Source organism: Rhodnius prolixus, unplaced genomic scaffold (assembly GCF_049639745.1).
Source record: "Rhodnius prolixus isolate KJV_2025 unplaced genomic scaffold, Rpr scaffold_6, whole genome shotgun sequence".
NCBI classification, from domain to species: Eukaryota; Metazoa; Arthropoda; class Insecta; order Hemiptera; family Reduviidae; genus Rhodnius; species Rhodnius prolixus.
Genome location: NW_027411634.1, coordinates 26,569,462 through 26,589,804, shown reverse-complemented (window position 1 = coordinate 26,589,804; position 20,343 = coordinate 26,569,462). Strand labels below are relative to the sequence as shown.

The window sequence follows — 20,343 nt, the reverse complement described above, 5'->3', positions numbered from 1 at the left end:
AACTAGTCAGAAAAAATCACATCGTTCTGCGATTCATTCGAGGGCAAGTTGAAATACATCAAAGAATGCAGCTTACTTATAGCTAATTATTAGTAACTGTTGCAACAATTAGTAGGCATTTTTATAGAACATTTAATCCGTAATTTTACTCATTATTCAGACGTTAAAAATTATTATTAATTCACTGATTATTATTTAATAGCAATCAATCAATAGCAAGAGCAAGAGATGGGTTGGATTACCAATTAGTACAAATTCTAGCTAAAATTAATAATATGAGTAGAAGTAATAAGAGTATAAATACCAAAAAAGAAAGAAATAAGATAAAAACTTTGAATAAATATGCAATTAATAATGTACTTCCCCAAAATGACTTTAAAACCTTAAAATGTTACCAACAAAAATATGTTTTTCAAATTAGTTAAATTATTGTATTAAAAACAGAATTTCTTCCATTTCAAATTGAAAACTTACAGTCGAAAATATGTTTTAAATAAGAATCTTTAAATAAAGGCTGCACACAAAATGTGTGTAAAGTTATCTTTTGAACCAATTAAGCAGAGAAAATTACGAACAGTATTTTAAGCAATCCTTAGTTTAATTTTGCTCATTGAACGGATTTGGAGCAGCTGGAGAATAAACTTTGCATTACCTTTGAAGTTAATTTACAGTTCAGGCAGATCAAGAAGGTTAATCTTTATTTGAAATAATTATTAAAGGAAACATGAGTCACAAAAAGGTGCACCCTTATTTAGACATTTATTGAAATTTTCTAGTAAAGAATACGGGCTTCCCACTAGCCAATCATTGGCAACTATAAAATATAATAAATTCAGATTTTTTTTTAATGGCTTAATTAAAAAGTATTAGCGGATTTAATAGCAAATGTTCATGCAAATTGTCCTTGTAACAAAATTCTTGGCAAGTTCTGCAAGAACAATAAGGTAATTTAAAATATTCACTGAAGTTTCAGCAGCAGTTGAATGAAGGAAGAAAAGGTAACATAATTCAATCTTCAGTGACATGCTCTTTGGATTCTATTATTTCTAGTATTCAGCTGTGAATAATATTATCTTAATCCTTTAACAAACTGTTCTTATTGTTATGACTTATTTTACCTTTTCTTCCTTCATTATACTGCAGCTAAAACTTCAGTGAATCTTAAAATATTTATCAAAAAAAAAACCACATTTACTTAAAAGTCACAGCTTTAATATTCAATCGGTTACATTTCAATCAGATAAAAGCGTTAAGAGATAAATGGAGTGAATAGTTTGGGGCTTCAAATTGCCTTAGAGCAATGAGTTCATATTGATAAAAATGTATACCTTATAATTCCAAGATTTATTTTCGCTGAGGTTGAAAACAGAATACATAAAACTTTTAATACAAAATTGTTGGCAGCTATGATTTAAGGATGAAAAAGGAACTAGTAAGGTTGTTATTCACTAAACTGAGCTTTAATAGTAAAAAGCCAACTGAACAATGGAAATATATTTATGAAATACTGGGTTACTGAATGGCGTTGTTTAGTTAGTAATTTGATGTTTATACACAATGTAACTGTTTACATGTTACCATAAACAGAGCACCACCAGCGCTCCAAATATTAGATACATTAGCGGAGCACAGAAAGAGGGACATGCTCTTTGGATTCTATTATTTCTAGCACTCAGCTGTGAATAATATTATCATAATCCTTTAATAAACTGTTCTTATTGTTATGAGTTATTTTACTTTTTACTGCAGCTGAAACTTCAGTGAATCTTAGACATTAATCTAAGATAGAAATAATGAATTGAAATTGATTGTCTGTTAAGTTTGGAGCTAATCTCAATATTTGAATTAGAGAACGGAACACGAGTATGCACTCTTCAATGAAGTTAATTTACTTCACAGGAAATTTAATTATACGAATAATTACTTTTATCCTCAAGCAGAACCGATCTTGCTACAACAGATTATCATTTTTCCAAAGAATGATTGATTTATTTTTGGCCTTTGATTCTAAAATTTAGAAGTATAACAGTGTACTCCAGAAATTTGTTGATTCTAAGTTGAGGAATGCTATCAGCATAGGGTCTAACAGTTGGCCAAGTGCTACAGTATATGATAATGTATTTTGAATACCATAACTAGTATTAATATCAAACGATAAATTTTTAAATTTGAAAAAGCAAACTTTTTCTTTTTAAACATCCCATAATTTCTAGAAAACTCAGTTCTAAAAATTTGAAGCTCTCTAATAAGTATTTCCATTTAAAGAGGCCTTAAGAGAAAGGACGAAGTGTATATCATAAAATGAATATGGCAAGTGGTCACCTACTATAGTCACGTTAGACACCAGTTTATTTAAAGAACATTGCCTTTTGAATGAAACATTGCATCCAACCTGCTAACCTTCGGTTAGATGTCTATCACCCATAAAAGTAACTACATTTTCTCTTATCTTCTTCGAAAATTTATTCATGATAAATGTAAAGTCAAATTAGGTCCAGCAAGAAAAAAAAGAAAAACATTTTTACTGTATTTTATACTCCAGCATAATTGTTTGCCTACACTTCGTTATTTGAATATTGCATGATACAAGACCACTTCTTGATGAAAAGATGGTATAAAGTTTTGAAGATTGATTAACTCCTAAAATATTGCGCTTTCCCGTTGACTAGAATCCTGTTTCTAATTTTATTCACTCTTAACCGAATAACGAAAAATTTGAAAACATTCGACTATTAATAATAAATAAATGCTTACTTTCAGTACAATTTTTCTTAATAACAGAAATCATAAATTGTCACCAATATTTCTTTTAATACGTAAAAAGTATACTTTACGATGTTTTGGCAGCCCTCTACAAAAGTCTGCACTCTTAAAAAATATTATTTTTGTCCATAGTTTTTATCGAGTTTATCTAAACATCTATCAGAGATATTTATGTTAAAACATATTTTTTTATAATTTAAAAACTTTAACTTTTGTACAAACCTTGTAAATTTTGATATAATTTTACATATCTCGCCTAATTTTTTTGAATTTAAAATACATCACTCAGGATGCAGGATGGAATGAATTTTAATGGAATTTGAAACATAACTGACGACATAAAATTGTGATGTACATGCTTAGAAACTGTTTTAGTAAAGATCACATTAGGAACAAGCTGAGTTTCTCAAGCTCCGTTCAAATTCTTGAAAACATTACTTCTAAATCTCTTCCCTCACAACAAATTGCCAGTAATTGGTTGTAAAATAAAGTTAATATTTTAAAGTGCAATGAGTTCAAACATCTCCTTTCGGTTGAGTAATTTTAAGAACCAATTTATGGTCGGCACCCCAAAGAATATGAAGTTTCTGAGCAAGTGTGTTTAGACTAACGATCATACATTCTCCAACCATTTTGTAAATACATTCTTCTTTCATTGGACTTAGTAGAACCTCAAAACAGATTTTGGTAAAACTCCATCTATAAAATTTTACGTGAACGCCATAATTTCTCTTACCTTGTTAAAATACAGAAGTATATTTTCATTTAGAGGAAGTGAATGTCAAACGAATAATAAATATAAAGTTAGTAACAAATAAGTTTTTCAAAAAAAATGAAGATTGAATGTATTTTTTTTTTGTTGCTATTTTTGTAACAATGAAACTACAAATCATATCTTGGCATGTTCACAAAAGAAGAAAGTTGTCAGACAGTTTAAAGAATGGCTTTTACAAATTTATGTAACAAACAATCCCTAACAAATGTGTTTTCGTGCCCTAGATAATAAATTTTTGATCCTTTTTTTTTATATAACGTATGTAAAATATATATTTTTTTCACTTTGAAGGCACGACAACATCTGAGGTTATGGTGTCTGGAACCTTTTTCTGGGCATTTCCTTTCGCTGAACTAGAACTCTAGTGGAAGTCCAATAACTAACCACTGAGCTAATATCTTCTCTGATCACTTACATTATTTATACTTTCTCTTACCATTTTGGAAGTATTGCGATCGTGTATAATCTTCTAAATTAAATTTTCCCCAGATATATCCGTTTTTGACATCCTCTGACGAAAGATAAAGATGTATTCTTGTATTGGTTTGTTCAGTGCGACTGAAATTAAAGTAAGTTAGACTGTTCTAGCTAATTTTGTTTTTTAAACTTTATTTTATTTTCACAACTGGAGTTACATATTTGCAATAAGTGAAACTGATACAACATAATACATAGTATAAACATGAGGCGCATGAGGGGAGAATTCACCCATTGGTGAAACTTCCAAAGAAGAACATTTCATTACTATGTACTGGCACTTATTTAGAAACGTTTGAAAAAGCTTGGGTATTTTGTTCAATTTTTAACATTGTTTTCACTTAAATAATTTTATTGCATTAAAATTGTATAGAATTTATTAGATGTCACAGATCTTTATGCTGCCAAAATATTTGTTCATTGAAGAATGGAAATCCAATTAACTTAGATTCATTTCTAAGTTTAGATAATATGTACATTATTATTGTAATAGAAGGTATAAACTATTAGTGCATTTATGCAAAAATTATGACGCTTTTTTTAAATAAAACTGATGCATTTATTGATTAACCATTTTCTAAATTTGAAGAAAAATGTTTCACTTTTAGTAAATGCAGTTAGAAAAAGTAGTATGTATCTTTAGTAATATGAGGACACAACGTTTGCCCCTTTGATAATGCAACAATGTTAACCTAAATTATACACACAGTAATTTACTTTTTGTTCTGCATTTAAATAATCTAAATAGAAACAGCGAATGTAAACATACATCAACCAACATAGCGTTAAACAATGTAAAGCTATTTAAGTACCACAATACACTAACAGTACAAACAGACAAGGTAACAAACATGTTTGTATGTGGTACGAATACATAATTGATGATATTTTTAGGGATGAAATGTAGTTTGACTCAAAATAAAACGAATAGAAATAAAATTTACCCACAGGAATAATATACATATGTATAAATTTTGTGTAGCTATAAACTTTGCACGTTGGAAAATAAATTTGATCCCTAAATAAAATTGAGTTTTCGTTAAATTCTGGTCTAAATTTAAGTTCTGTCTTTAAAAATATTTTTTAAGTTGTTATATTTGTATTTGGTTTTTTACAATTTTTCACGGAAAGATAAACTATATGTTTTAGAATCCAGTTTTTCACGCTTTTCTGGCATCATTTCATCCGTGAAAACCGTCGTTACTACTTCTTATTGACATCATTCAAACTCTGCAAACTTGAAAAAAGAAGAAAACACTTAGTTTTCAAGTTTTAACATCAACATTAGCTTCACTCTATTACTTTGGAGCAGAATTCAATTTTAACTCTACCTTCCAGTCAAGATTCAGTTTTCAAAAAGCAAGCAACGATTTCAGTAGTGCCTTTCAAGTTTTCTTTTCTGAAATTCTTTATATAAAAATCTAAAAAAGATGAAGCATAGTGGATAACTCAGTGGATTAGAAGAAGAAAGACATATAAAATCTAAACATCGTGCCAGATAGCGGTTAAACAAAAGGATGGTTGGAGAGGGCAAAATAGGGCTCAAGTTCAATCGCGGCACCCATCTTGCGGATAGCTTTGTCATGTCCAAATGTTGATGCAAAATATTATGTACCCGTTCATTCGAGATGCCCACAGCACTAGCAATCTCACGCACCTTCACTCTTCTGTCATCCATCACCATATCATGGATTTTATCAATGATTTCTGGAGTAGTAACCTCAACAGGGCGTCCAGAACGTTCAGCGTCACTTGTGCCCATATGGCCACTCCGAAAATTTTGAAACCTCTTATGAACTGTTCTAATTGAAGGTGCAGAGTCACCATAATGTTTATCAAGCTTATCTTTAGTCTCCTGAGGCGTTTTGCCTTTCATAAAGTAGTGTTTAATCAACACACGAAATTCTTTTTCGTCCATTTTTTGAAAATCACTCGACTTCCTCGATTCAAACGAATGCCAAACACAAAGAAATAGACCGATCTGGCTGAAACTTGGTGTGTGTTCTTCCAAGAGATGCTACTAACTAAACATAACCTCGATACGCGCCAGTGGTGCTATCTCTCTGACTTTGCACGGACTTTTCAAACGACCCTCGTATATCTTGTATAACTGCTAATGGAATTTTTTTATTAAAACATCATTTAAATATAATAGAGCTTTTGTCTGTACAGTTATTGTTAAGGAAATCGGAAAAAGCATTTTCATGATCATCACTAAACGTTAGTTGAAAAACAAGGGTGCCTTACTCGTTGACTTATTCGACCATAACTTCCTTGCCGACAGTACCAAAATCGAATGTCGAAGTGCCATAAACACTTGATTACAAAACTGTAACAGTTTTTCTAATTCAGGAGTTGTTATTTTCGTTAAAGAATAAAAAAAAATATATATTATTTATAACATTTTAGAATAAAACTAACAGAAATTTATTAAAACATTGGAATACAGGAGAAAATAAATATGTTAGGCTTAAAAAGTCTTTGTAAAACATACATAAAATGTTTAAGAGAACAACATGCTTTATTATTTGGAAGTTTGTACCACAGGTGTGCATACAAAGTTATTACCTCAGCGTAACTTTACCACCTATATGTCAAGACATTACTCATACCAAAATTATTTCTCTACTTTAAAAGCTTTAAAGCCTGCACTAAATTATCGAGATAGGTAGACTAGATTCGCTAGTTTCATTTTTTTTTTTACTTCCTATAAGTTAGTTTCTCTAACGATGGTTCAACAGCAAATTGTATTAAAATTTGTCATTTCTTGGCTTTATGCAATTATTTATCACTTTATCAGAATATTTTTTCAACCTTTTTTTAAAAAAGTTTTATGTTCTTTACCTCACACCTAAGAATTTTCTAATTCAATATACTTTTTGAGGAAATTAGTAGAATATCTTATTATTTACAATTATAAAATATTAATATAGAGTAGAAGACAGGGTGGCACATTTGAACAGAATTTCCATTTTCTGTTACTGAGTGCACAGAATCGTATTATTGAACCTTTTTATTTTGTTTTCTACAACTTTCAAGTCTTCTAAACAGATCTATATCAATAAACAGTTATTACTTTACATACATACCTATATTTTAATTTAAAAATTTTGTGTCAAATGTTAATATCTGCCCCACTGGTGGGGTAGCTTTGAACACAACATAAAATAGAAAGAAATGATATTACTTCACTCTGAATCTACCTTCTATCTGTTATTTCTCTCGACTACTACATTACTTTCTCTTTTAAACCACTGAAATCTAGTTCAAAAATCAATAATGACTCAGTTCGGGATGTTAGACCCGAAGTGATGATGGGTTTAGGAAGTTTGAACAAAATATTGGGTTTGTTGCGCTTCTTAATGTAGGTTCGAACCACTTTCCCCTTCTCTGCGATTAAGCAAAAAAAAAGTCACAAACTTGCAGGTCGGTAGGGCACATTTTAACTGTGATGTTGAAATGTGGTGCCCCCTCTCCTTCCATATAAGAAAATATAATATCCAACACTTATTGCAAGCAAATGAGACTTTTGTAAATACTAGGTTTAAAAATACGAATTTCAAATGTTAATATGGATTAACAATACTTAGACCTTGTCCAAAGGGAAACTCTGACAATTATACAACAGGTCTACCACAAAATATGGAGAAAATTACCAATCATAAATGTTTTAAATATTTGGCAAGAAATTAAAACTATTCAAAGGTGCCCCCTGTTCAAATGTGTCCCCAACTCCACTATATGTTATGTAGGAGTTCTGTTCCTGCAGAATACATTTTCTAACTTATAATCATCTTAGACAACGTACACAAATGTTCTTCATATTTCATCCAAACTTTCTGAACTACTCGTACTTTATCTCTTACCAAGCAATACTTCTTTCCCGTGGGCTGAACTCTAGCATATTCCTCTACAGGGAAAAACAATGATGTTTCGACTTGTCGTAGTAAATGTGAAAAAAGAAAATTATAGAATATTCTTAGAAGACTAGAATTTCTTCCCTTCGATTCCACTTATGAAATAGAGATGTTCGTTTTAGAGAAAGTATTTCTTAAAAAGGTTTCTAGCCATTGTATTTGGTTGAATCTTTCTCAACTTTCTTCAGAGATAGTCACTTTTTTCTGTTGCTTCTGGAAACTTAAAAGTTCTAAGAAAAAAGAAGTTTAGAACAATTGTTATTGGTCCACCTTCACGCAATTGCAACAAGAAGTTTAGAATTCAATAGAAAATAAAAATAGTCCTTTCTCCATTTACCATTACTTATTAATTTGTTCATTTATTAGATAGAGGCGTCCTTGTTTTTCAAAAAATTAAGCTTAAAAAAACATTGACAGAGGTTAATGTAATCTCTTTCTAGTAACACGAGTAACTCACTAACAGAGTAATCCGTTACTTGCAAATCGTCAAGATTTATTTTCTATATCTCTTAATTCAGTTAACTTTAAAAAGAAGCTGCTTTTCGTTTCCTACTCTAGTATCCCCTTTTGGAACTTACTAATAGTTTCAACCCTATTCAAATCATACGCACCAAGAGCCTTTTCTAAGGTTAACTAGAGCACTAAGAGGTTAAACTCTTTGGACTTCTTTGACGGCTAAAACTCATCAATAAATAACTAACTACACTTCACTAAAAAGAAAAAAAAAACTGACATAACTGAAACCCTGAAAGTCTATCTACTAAGTCCTTATTGTTCTATAAATTTTTCAAAAGCTCGATACATTTTCTTTTAAGAAAGAAATCATTTCTCATCGTAAGAAAGTGAATAATGTATTTTATTGTTGAATGTTTTACTATCCTATTCATTTCAAATGAACCTAACAACAAGTGACGTACAGAGAACGATAAAGCTTTCACACAAATCTCGATAAAATGAACAACAGACCGTAGAAACCGTACATAGCTTTTGAAAACAGACTGTCAATACAATTCACCTTAAATAGATTGAAATTGATTTTTGTTTTTTATTTATAAAACATTATTAAAACAATAAGAAATGAATAGTGAATACCTTGTAGTGCACCCAGAAAGGCAATTTCCCATTCCTGGAGGCTCATCGTGAACCACCGGCACTCCTTGACGTCCTTTCCAACATTTCCTTCCACTCCAAATCCCTGGAAGAATAATTTATATTAAATTCTGTTTTTACTTAATTCATACTAAACATATTTAGTATAGTTATTATATTACTATATAACAAAATAATTAAATAATGTGAACACTGTCAAAACAGAATGTAAATTATTTAGTAAAACTTGTAGAACAGTCCACCAAGTTCTTAAGTGAAACTAAGCTTTACTTATTTGAGATATATGTTCGGCTTGATAAAGTTTCGATCCCAATGTTGTTTGTTTATAGCTAAATTCTACAAAATAATTTTTATTAAGTAATAACAAGAGCAGATGCTATGAGATATAAAATATTTTCTAATTTCTGATATGCCAGACTCTGTTCTGGTAGTAAAAGGTAGTTTAATATATCTCCATATTGTACAAATCCTTTCTATGAAATCCTGAAACTTTATGAATGAAGAAAGTTAAAAATTAGTTACAATTATTGATTATAACTGAGCGTGAGGTAAAGAAGCTTTAATACTCGACCATTAGAGAAAGGAAATAAAGTCACAACAGTTCAGTTTACTGTTTTAATCTTGTTCCTCAATTGAGACGGCTGCCGTTCTAACTTCATCATATCAGTAACTATCACTTAGACCGGATGGTTCTCAGCTACAGGTTAATAAGGTAACCAAATAATTCACTCTTCACTCAGTGTTGCACTGATAACAAAACAGCAACTTTCAATTATTCAATTAATAATATCGATTTCAAATAGATAATCATTTCCGTTCGGTTTATTGAAGAACAAATATTTTCATTTCTATAATTCCATTTTTAGGCAACGGAAAAAATGATCTCTAAAAAAGAGGTCTACAACTCGAAAAGTCAGTTTAAACATTCGACTCGTTTACATTGACATTAAATAATATTGAAGCGATTGACCATAATGAATCAATGGTTTATTATTATTATTATTATTATTAACATTTTCTGTGGCTCAGGATTTGAAATGAAGTGACTTTCCCATCCATACACAACCATGCATAACACATTTTTATTGGCCTTCCGCTCTTAAGATATCCTAAAGATCCAGAATTCCTCCAGTATTCCTTCAGATATGGATACCTCTTCCAAGCAAACTGTAGTTGTTAATCAACTGTGCCTCATCGCAATTTTGATACTTAATACTCACCATCCCTGCTGCAGTGTTGTATTGGTACTCCCATCTTTTCAGAGAGCGAGAGACAAGTTACATCGTTGTCTTCCCGGTTAATCCCTTTTATTCAGTTTTTAGTCTGCAGATTACCAATTTATCTAATGCTCTTCCAATTCTCTTATACTCTAACTTAATTTCTCTGTCACAAAATTGCTTCGGTACTTCCATCTTAGCTAATTGGTCCGCTTTTTCATTACGTTCTATCTCGGGTGGCCCAGACATTTAGAAGAACTTCATAATGTTCCTCTGAGTAACATTGAAACTTCTCCTACATTCACCTATTGACTGAAAGCACTAAAGTGACGGCTTTCTGAAAGACTTTTGAGTGCAGTCTGACAACTCGAAATCATTCCAAATATTTATGTTCTCCGTGCAAAAAGTAGCAGTATCTCAGCCTTGAAAACGGTGAACTATCTTCCGATGTCACAGAACTTCTAAATAGTTCTGGGCTCAGAGTAAAGGAAAGTAATGCCGAATTCAACATGGTTTATACAAAAAATTTTATGGTCACACAGTAGTCAGTCTTTTATGAGGAGAAAATGAAGATTTTTACATCTAAGCCTAATAGTTATATGCTGTCCAACGAACAAAGTAAAAACAATAAAAAATAACAAATTGACTTCCAACGATACATAATACATAATTTTTTTTAGTTTCTCATTTAATACAAATATATTTCAATAAATTCTACTTGCGAAATGAATTAACTACTCCACTAATATTAAATAATTAATGTTCTAATATTAAATGTAAATATTTGACGAATAAATGTTGAATTTCTGGTCACGAACAAGAAACAAATAGTATCTTCAAATGATACTCACCACATTTTAGGGCAAGATAATCTAATGCCCATTTTAGTCAAGAGTTACTAGCTGGAAGTAGTTGCTTGTGGTTTGGTTTGACTAATGCGGGTCTATTGTACGCTAAGATATTTATACTATGTCAACTATGTTTATAGTATAACAGCTTTCACATTGAATGTCTATTACAATGCCGGGTTTCCATTGAATTATGATATTGTTTGTTGCAATGAAAACGAGAAATAAACAAACAATTTCTTGTTATGAATGAACTAAAAGCGGAAATTAAGTATAAAGAGCAAAGAGCTGACTTAGTATTTGATCAGAAGTAAGAATGATACGATAGAAAGGGTAAAATCTATTTTTCAATGCCTGCCAAGCTTTACCAGAGTTTGTGGGAAGGGTGAAAAAGGGCGAATACGCAAACTCCTATATGCAGATAGGTCAGCTGGGGAATTAACTACCTCAAGGCGTAATCTGAAAAGGGTCTAGAGAGACAGAATTGTGTAATCCATTGTTTAGTTTCCTGGACAACAGGTTCTTTTAGGCCTTGTTTTATGAACTACGGCTAATTTTAGCCCTAAAAGGTAATACCTGTAAATTTTCTTTCTTACAGTTTATTTTTTTTTTCTCAGCCCTTTAATTGTAAACAGGTGAGTTATACTACATTTTTTCTGAGCCCTTTGAATTTCAATGGTTTGAATCATACACAATTTTTTTCCTTCTAATTCGTAGTTATGGATTATTATATTTCTTGCAGTCGAAATTCTTATTAAGTAGAGTAAGTTAATTATTACACTGCATTGCCAATGCTCGAACTTACGTCAGTTATTGCCAATGTGGAGTCACAGTGACTCCATAATTTATTTTTATCTTTTTTTGTATTGATTTTAATTTTAATAATAAAATTTGCATTAAAGGACGATAAAGATTAGGAATTAAGGACGAAAAAACAAATTTTGTTTTTTACAAATCGGCTTTAACATTTCACGCAGTAGGAATTAACTTCAACTTAGGATCGCAGTAATTTCAGTATTTTATAAAACCCTGATTGACTGCCTTCTGATCAGGGACTTTTTCATTTTTTTAAAATTACATTCACTATTTTTTCAATTACTGTGCGCTGTTGACACGGATCGGAAATTACCCAATTTTTGCTGCAATTCGGACATAAAATCAATTCTAGAAAGAGGCTTTTTGTGCCTTGATACTTTCTATGAAAATTATGTAAATTTATCAGATAAGCATTTAGGCAATAAATGTTGATCATATTAAAAAAAGAAACACAATGACTACCTTCAAGTTTTACGATTAGCACACAAATTTCGATTCACTGAATCATTATGTAAAGATGAGTGCAGCAACCCAGTTTATTGAGCTTCCCTTTGTACGATACCGCTGTAAAATTTAGCTCAAAAAAGAATAGACAGGAATGAATCTTGCTTTCGATTTTCATAATCTATGGAAATATAAATTTTTATGACACTCAAAAATATCAAGAGGTAAATCTCAGAATTCTTCGCGACGAAGGCAGCAGAAGGGTTTGAGGTAGAAGTAAATTTCCCAGTAAGGGTAGACCAAATTGGCAATCTGGAGACAAGTTAATCACAGAAAATCTACTTATATTACCAATCTGGAGTCAAAATGACTCTTGTGATTCAAGTAAACTAATCTGCAAAAAGAAACTAAGAATTCCACGGTCTTCAGCTCGTGACTATCAAATGGTGAGAGAGTGGGGATAGCATATCTAAGAGCATTTCGGGATAGCTATGAGATGTGGGGAAACAGAGACCATTCCTATTTTTTTTTTGGAGTCAAATTGACTTCGGATTGGCAATGCAGTGTTAATTACAATAACAAAGAGAACCAATTTGTAATGTGGCATATTACACATACTTTGCTACTAAAAATGTATATATTTTTTTTATTTTTTTTTATTTTTTTTTGGCATTGGCTTCCGCCATACAGCCAGCATCGTCTAGGTGCTTATCACTAGAATATCACTCACTCTCCATTCTTACCTACAAATACATTCGCTTCACACATTCATCATTCTACTATATACTGCTATTTACATAAACTACTGCTAATGGATGGAGCAGCACTCTGTACTCCTGCCATCCTTATAGCTTAACCAAAATTAAAATCACGTAATCCTTCTCTAAGCATTTTGTTCCATTCATTCTAATTCGGCTATAGCTTCTAAATACATTCATATTTCATTGCTAGCTCTGCTATCGACTTAAGCACATAACTGTTGGTGGAGAATATAATTTCGTAGCGAAATGGTGCATCTAAATACCTGTATATATCGTCAAACATTCGTTTCCTTTCTACCACATAACGTGGACATATCATTATTACATGTTTGAAATCTTCCTCCTCATTGCAATCTACGCAAAGAGGAGAGGACCTTTTGTTGATCCTGTGTAGATACGATCCGCACACCGCGTGGTTCGCTCTCAGCCTGCTTATTGTCGTAACAACCCATTTATTAGTGACAGTTCCCTTAAACCATGGTTGTCTAGGTAACTGATCTGCCATAGTTTTATAGAATCTACCTTTAACACCATTATTGTAATCTGTCTGCCATTTTTGTAGTGCTGCTTTTGCAATTATACCCTTGATATCGGTGTGTGGTAATTTATAATTAGCCATTTCCCCAATATTGGTGGCTTCCTTTGCAAGTGTATCAACAATTTCATTCTCTTTTATACCACAATGACCCCTTACCCACAAAAAATTAATGCAGACTCCCTTCTCTTTAAAAATGGCAATAGTTTCTACAATCTCTGCGATAATGTGATTCATTCCTGTAGACTGGTTGTGTATATGTGATAATTTACACAACGCACTCTGGCTGTCACTAATAATGGTATATTTTTTCTCCGACAACGAATAAATATATTTTAAAGCCGTTAAAATAGCAATTAGCTCCGCTGTATAGATGGACGCCTCATCTTCTAATTTAATTATCGTAAAATAGTTCCGAACCGGATCATACACAGCACTTTCGACTTTATTATTGATTTTGGACCCATCTGTAAATAAACGATATGAGCCCGGATAATGGGAAGAAATGTAATCTTCGAAGGCCGCGATTCTCATCTTTTCCGGTACCTTTATCAAGTACGAAGGAAGTGTTAAAGTATAAATGTATATTTATAAATGTGGAATACTTTTCGTTGCCAAGCACAAAGTCGTAAATATATTTCAGAGAAAACACAGCATTGTAAAAAATCTTACGAGATTGCTCATACGATTGAAGTTAATTTTGAAGATATGTAGTTGATGCCGTTACTTTGTAAAGTTGCTAAACTATTTATTAATATCTTGCTATTGTCGTAATCAGAAAACTTCTTGGGTTCCCCCCTATAATGCAAGAATTTGTTTCTTCCTAGAACTATGCAATTTTTTTTTAAAAAATTCAGTCCAGGAACTTAGAAAAAGTTACCTGGCAAATGAGGAAACTGACTTTATTAAAAAGAGTAAAGGATTTTAAAAAGGAAAAGAGAAGAAGGAAACGTCTAATGTAATATTTCCTGCGAACAGAATTGAAAGAACCTTTTTGTTTAGCGTTGACTTCCTTAGTTTCATAACAAACAATAAATTAGCTTGAAATGTTAGTTTTGGAAGAAAAAAGTTACGAACCTAATAGTCATTATATACATATATTGTATACATAATGTGTACGTATTACTTTGATTAATGTAGACTTCATTTTATCATTTGAATATGATTTAGTATTAATTAGTTTTGTAAAGGTCTAAATTATTCAACCAAAAAAATGAAAGGAGATGAGAGAAAGATGGAAGGTAGGAACTTAGAATAAACATTTCCTGTTTATTTTTAGACCTTATTTCCACCGTATACTTTCTGAATCTCAGTCCTTGTTAAAATATTTAACAGGAATCTGGCGAAATGAACACACGCCACTCTTGATTTTCTCTTCTTTCCCGATTCAATCTTATTATTTAAATAGAAACATGGGTTTAATTTTTTCTTTTAAGTTCTAACCCAATATTTTTGTTTTGTTTTGAAATTAATAACAACTAAAAGATGGAGTTTACAACAATGATTACACAATGCTTTGAGTTTTATTCAACATAGAATCCTTCTACTTTACTTCTCTCTGGTTTGTGATTGTATTCATCTTCTTGGATAGATGATTCTTCGACTCTTGTGGACAATAATTTGACAACCACTTGCTTGTAACTAACACTACTTCACTGAAAAAAGCTTTCTTGCATGCTAATTAAGATCCGTTGCTTTAAATTGATCGTGTATCTTCTAAGCTTCACATGGATCTGCAGGTCTGATGACGACAAAGATAAACATTGAAAAGCACAAAACTTGTACAAGTATAACTTCTTCGTTTGTTCATATAATACTATTTTAATCCGAAAAACATACATATATAATACAGCTGCGTTTCTATCTTCGTTTGAATTTAACCCTTCACTTTTATAAGTAAGTGGTTGAACAACTCTTCATTTCATGATGGAGGTGGTAGACAATTGGTAGAAATGTTTTCTATATCAGCAACGAAACTGTTCTGCTGGAAGCACAAAAATTCTATCAATTGAATTATTCAAATTCCTACTTGAATATAAGTTCTGGAAAATAGCTCGAACAGTTTTCAACTCCATAGCAAATTACTTTAGTTAAACCGATCAAATTTGCATAACAAAAACTGCCTCCTACATAATGTAAGAACTGGCACTTCAAATGCCTATTTGGTCTAAGTTATTGAACATAACCTGTCTTGAGAAAAGTATTGTTTATATCTAGCAGTATATAGAGAAATCGATTACAAGTAATAGTCAACCTCCAAAGAGCTCCAGATGTTTTCAAAGATACTTGAAAACTAATTGTTTTGAACGAAATGGTTCTACTAAGTTAGAACACCATAATCCAGTATTGTGGAAGCCAAATTAGTAACCAGAAGTAAAGGTCAATATTCTGAAATCTTACTAATTTATTCCATATCGATAAATCGAGTTAAATTCGGGGCGGATGTTATTGCAGTGGGAGATTTCCAGTGTAAATATGACAGAAGAAATGTTAATAGATTATTAGTTAAGTATGTGCTACTAGTGTGTCCACAACACCTAATTGATAGTTGGAAACATTAAACCCACCTGACAAAATAAGCGGTTAGTTTCCTTATGTGTATTTTTTATTATTTGTATAAATTCACTTAATAACTATTCATATTTTGGTTTAAAAAAATAAATTCTCCTAATTATTACATTGGCTTACATTCTGATTTACAGAAAAAATAGAATGTTAAGAATTTTTAATGTATTAATGCCCTCCATTCTGTAACAACTTCATCGCGTTTTAAAAGCCGCATTCCCTCCTCTGAGGAACAACTGTACTGTTCGGCAGCCATCCTGAAGGCATGAAAGAGTAGCGTACTGAGTTCCTATCGAAAATCAAAGGCATATCAATATTTCTCCCGAGTGAACAGAGTTGCCAAGTCTTTCAAGAATCTTCCATATTCTCGCTACTCACCTGTAAATATAGGAGTTCCGCAATATAGTATTCTGAGTCCAATTTTATACTGAATTCACATGGCTGAAGTTTCTGTCTTTGTTAATAAACTTAGATTTCTCTAAGTAACCTTCAAGAACATTTATTCTTTATAGAAAGATGATAAAGTGTTGTGCCAAATGGAAGATACATGTGAACGGCCAGAAATGTATTTCAAACATTTGCACACTTGCATTTTGTACTTGGCCTCATGTTGCATTAAATAATTCGATGTTTCCTACTTCTTGGAAATGAAAGGAAACTAACAGAAAAGTTTCGCATGCTATCAAATCAACCAGGCTAAATGATCTAAACTTTTATTACAAAACAAACTTACTTTGTACAAAACTTTGCGGTGAAACAACGGATTAGAGATGTGGAATTCCGCTAAGCATTCCTATCATTAACGAATCCAATCCTACCAACCAAAATTCAACGAAAAAAAAAAAAATTTAGTGCTCCTAATTATGTCTCCAACGATCCCTTAAATCAGTGGTTCTTAACCGGTGTTCCGCGAATATGGTCCAAGTGTTCCGCGAAATTTCAATTTAAATGTATTGAAATTTAGAAACTTAGGAAAGATACGAAAACAAAAAATTGTTCCTTTTTTTTTAATTTGAATTTAATTTTAAGTTCTTGCTAAATACCGAATTTCAAAATATTTAATGATAGTGTTCCGCGAGAAAAATATATACATATAATTGAGTTCCGCGTCTATGAAAAGCTTAAGAACCACTGATATAAAGGGTTGAAAATTTTTTTGGTCATGAAATTCTGTAAAATTATGGCCGTTCTATATCTCCCACTGTGAACCACATATTGATATGGAATTTTGTTCTCTTATACACTTTGTTTTCCTCAATTATAAACTATAGTTATTTTGTGCACAGATGTAAAAAGGTAGAAATTATAAAGGGTTGAAAATTTTTTGGGTCATGAAATTCTGTAAAATTATGGCTGTTCTATATCTCCCACTGTGAACCACATATTGATATGGAATTTTGTTCTCTTATACACTTTGTTTTTCTCAATTATAAACTATAGTTATTTTGTGCGTAGATCTAAAAAGGTAGAAGATATAAGGGTTGAAAAATTTTTGGGTCATGAAATTCTGTAAAATTATGGCCGTTCTATATCTCCCACTGTGAACCACGTATTGGTATGGAATTTTGTTCTCCTGTACACTTTGTTTTTCTCAATTAAAAACTATAGTTATTTTGTACACAGATCTAAAGTGGTAGACGATAAAAAGGGTTGAAAATATTTTGGGTCATGAAATTCTGTAAAATTATTACTGTTCTATATCTCCCACTGTGAACCACATATTGATATGGAATTTTGTTCTCTTATACACTTTGTTTTTCTCAATTATAAACTATAGTTATTTTGTGCGTAGATCTAAAAAGGTAGAAGATATAAGGGTTGAAAAATTTTTGGGTCATGAAATTCTGTAAAATTATGGCCGTTCTATATCTCCCACTGTGAACCACGTATTGGTATGGAATTTTGTTCTCTAATTCACTTTGTTTTCCTCAATTAAAAACTATAGTTATTTTGTACTCAGATCTAAAGTGGTATACGATAAAAAGGGTTGAAAATATTTTGGGTCATGAAATTCTGCAAAATTATGGTCGTTCTATATCTTCCACTGCGAAGCACGTATTGATATGGAATTTTGTTCTCTTATACACTCTGTTTTTCTCAATTATAAACTATAGTTATTATGTGCACAGATCTATAAATGTAGAAGATAGAAAGGGTTGAAAAATTTTTGGGTCATGAAATTCTGTAAAATTATGGCCGTTCTATATCTCCCACTGTGAACCACATATTGATATGGAATTTTGTTCTCTTATACACTTTGTTTTCCTCAATTATAAACTATAGTTATTTTGTGCACAGATCTATAAATGTAGAAGATATAAAGGGTTGAAATTTTTTTGGGTCATGAAATTCTGTAAAATTATGGCCGTTCTATATCTCCCATTGTGTACCACGTATTGGTATGGAATTTTGTTCTTTTGTACACTTTGTTTTCCTCAATTATAAACAATAGTTATTTTGTGCACAGATCTAAAAAGGTAGAAGATATAAAGGGTTGAAAATTTTTTGGGTCATGAAATTCTGTAAAATTATGGCTGTTCTATATCTCCCACTGTGAACCACGTATTGGTATGGAATTTTGTTCTCTTATACACTTTGTTTTCCTCAATTATAAACTATAGTTATTTTGTGCACAGATCTTTAAATGTAGAAGATATAAAGGGTTGAAAAGTTTTTGGGTCATGAAATACTATATAATTATGGCCGTTCTATATCTTCCACTGTGAACCTCGTATTGGTATGGAATTTTGTTCTCTTGTACACTTTGTTTTTCTCAATTATAAACTATAGTTATTTTGTGTACAGATCTAAAAAGGTAGAAGATATAAAGGGTTGAAAATTTTTTGGGTCATGAAATTCTGTAAAATTATGGCTGTTCTATATCTCCCACTGTGAACCACGTATTGGTATGGAATTTCGTTCTCCTGTACACTTTGTTTTTCTCAATTAAAAACTATAGTTATTTTGTACACAGATCTAAAGTGGTAGACGATAAAAAGGGTTGAAATTATTTTGGGTCATGAAATTCTGTAAAATTATGGCCGTTCTATATCTCCCACTGTGAACCACTTATTGGTATGGAATTTTGTTCTCTTGTACACTTTGTTTTTCTCAATTATAAACTATAATTATTTTGTGCTAAGATCTAAAAAGGTAGAAGATATAAAGGGTTGAAAATTTTTTGGGTCATAAAATTCTGTAAAATTATGGCCGTTCTATATCTTTCACTGTGAACCACGTATTGGTATGGAATTTTGTTCTCTTGCAAACTTTGTTTTTCTCAATTATAAACTATAGTTACTTTGTGCGATGATCTAAAAAAGTAGAAGATATAAAGAGTTGAAAATTTTTTGGGTCATGAAATACTGTACAATTATGGCCGTACTATATCTTCCACTGCGAAGCACGTATTGATATGGAATTTTGTTCTCTTATACACTTTGTTTTTCTCAATTATAAACTATAATTATTTTGTGCACAGATCTATAAATGTAGAAGATATAAAGGGTTGAAATTTTTTTGGGTCATGAAATTCTGTAAAATTATGGCCGTTCTATATCTCCCACTGTGAACCACGTATTGGTATGGAATTTTGTTCTCTTGTACACTTTGTTTTCCTCAATTATAAACAATAGTTATTTTGTGCACAGATCTAAAAAGGTAGAAGATATAAAGGGTTGAAAATTTTTTGGGTCATGAAATTCTGTAAAATTATGGCTGTTCTATATCTCCCACTGTGAACCACGTATTGGTATGGAATTTTGTTCTCTTATACACTTTGTTTTCCTCAATTATAAACTATAGTTATTTTGTGCACAGATCTATAAATGTAGAAGATAAAAAGGGTTGAAAATTTTTTGGGTCATGAAATTCTGTAAAATTATGGCTGTTCTATATCTCCCACTGTGAACCACATATTGATATGGAATTTTGTTCTCTTATACACTTTGTTTTCCTCAATTGTAAACTATAGTTATTTTGTGCACAGATCTATAAATGTAGAAGATATAAAGGGTTGAAAATTTTTTGGGTCATGAAATTCTGTAAATTTATGGCTGTTCTATATCTCCCACTGTGAACCACGTATTGGTATGGAATTTTGTTTTCTTGCAAAC

The 20,343-nt window shown here is 31.3% G+C and overlaps 1 protein-coding gene across 6 annotated transcripts in view; it reads right to left on the bottom strand.

The window, feature by feature from the left end:
* Positions 1-20,343, bottom strand: part of LOC141461142 (uncharacterized) — a 127,745-nt gene that overhangs the window by 59,421 nt on the left and 47,981 nt on the right. For 5 of the 6 annotated variants that reach the window (XR_012462618.1, XR_012462617.1, XM_074141876.1 and 2 more), the window contains exon 2: positions 9,025-9,127. Coding sequence is in view for 4 of the 6 variants with exons in the window: in XM_074141876.1 (XP_073997977.1) it covers positions 9,025-9,056 (32 nt within the window). In the remaining 2 variants the exon portion in view is untranslated. Of the gene's footprint in view, positions 1-9,024; positions 9,128-9,564; positions 9,713-20,343 lie in introns of those variants that run through there. The other variant, XM_074141877.1, reaches the window with a different exon arrangement.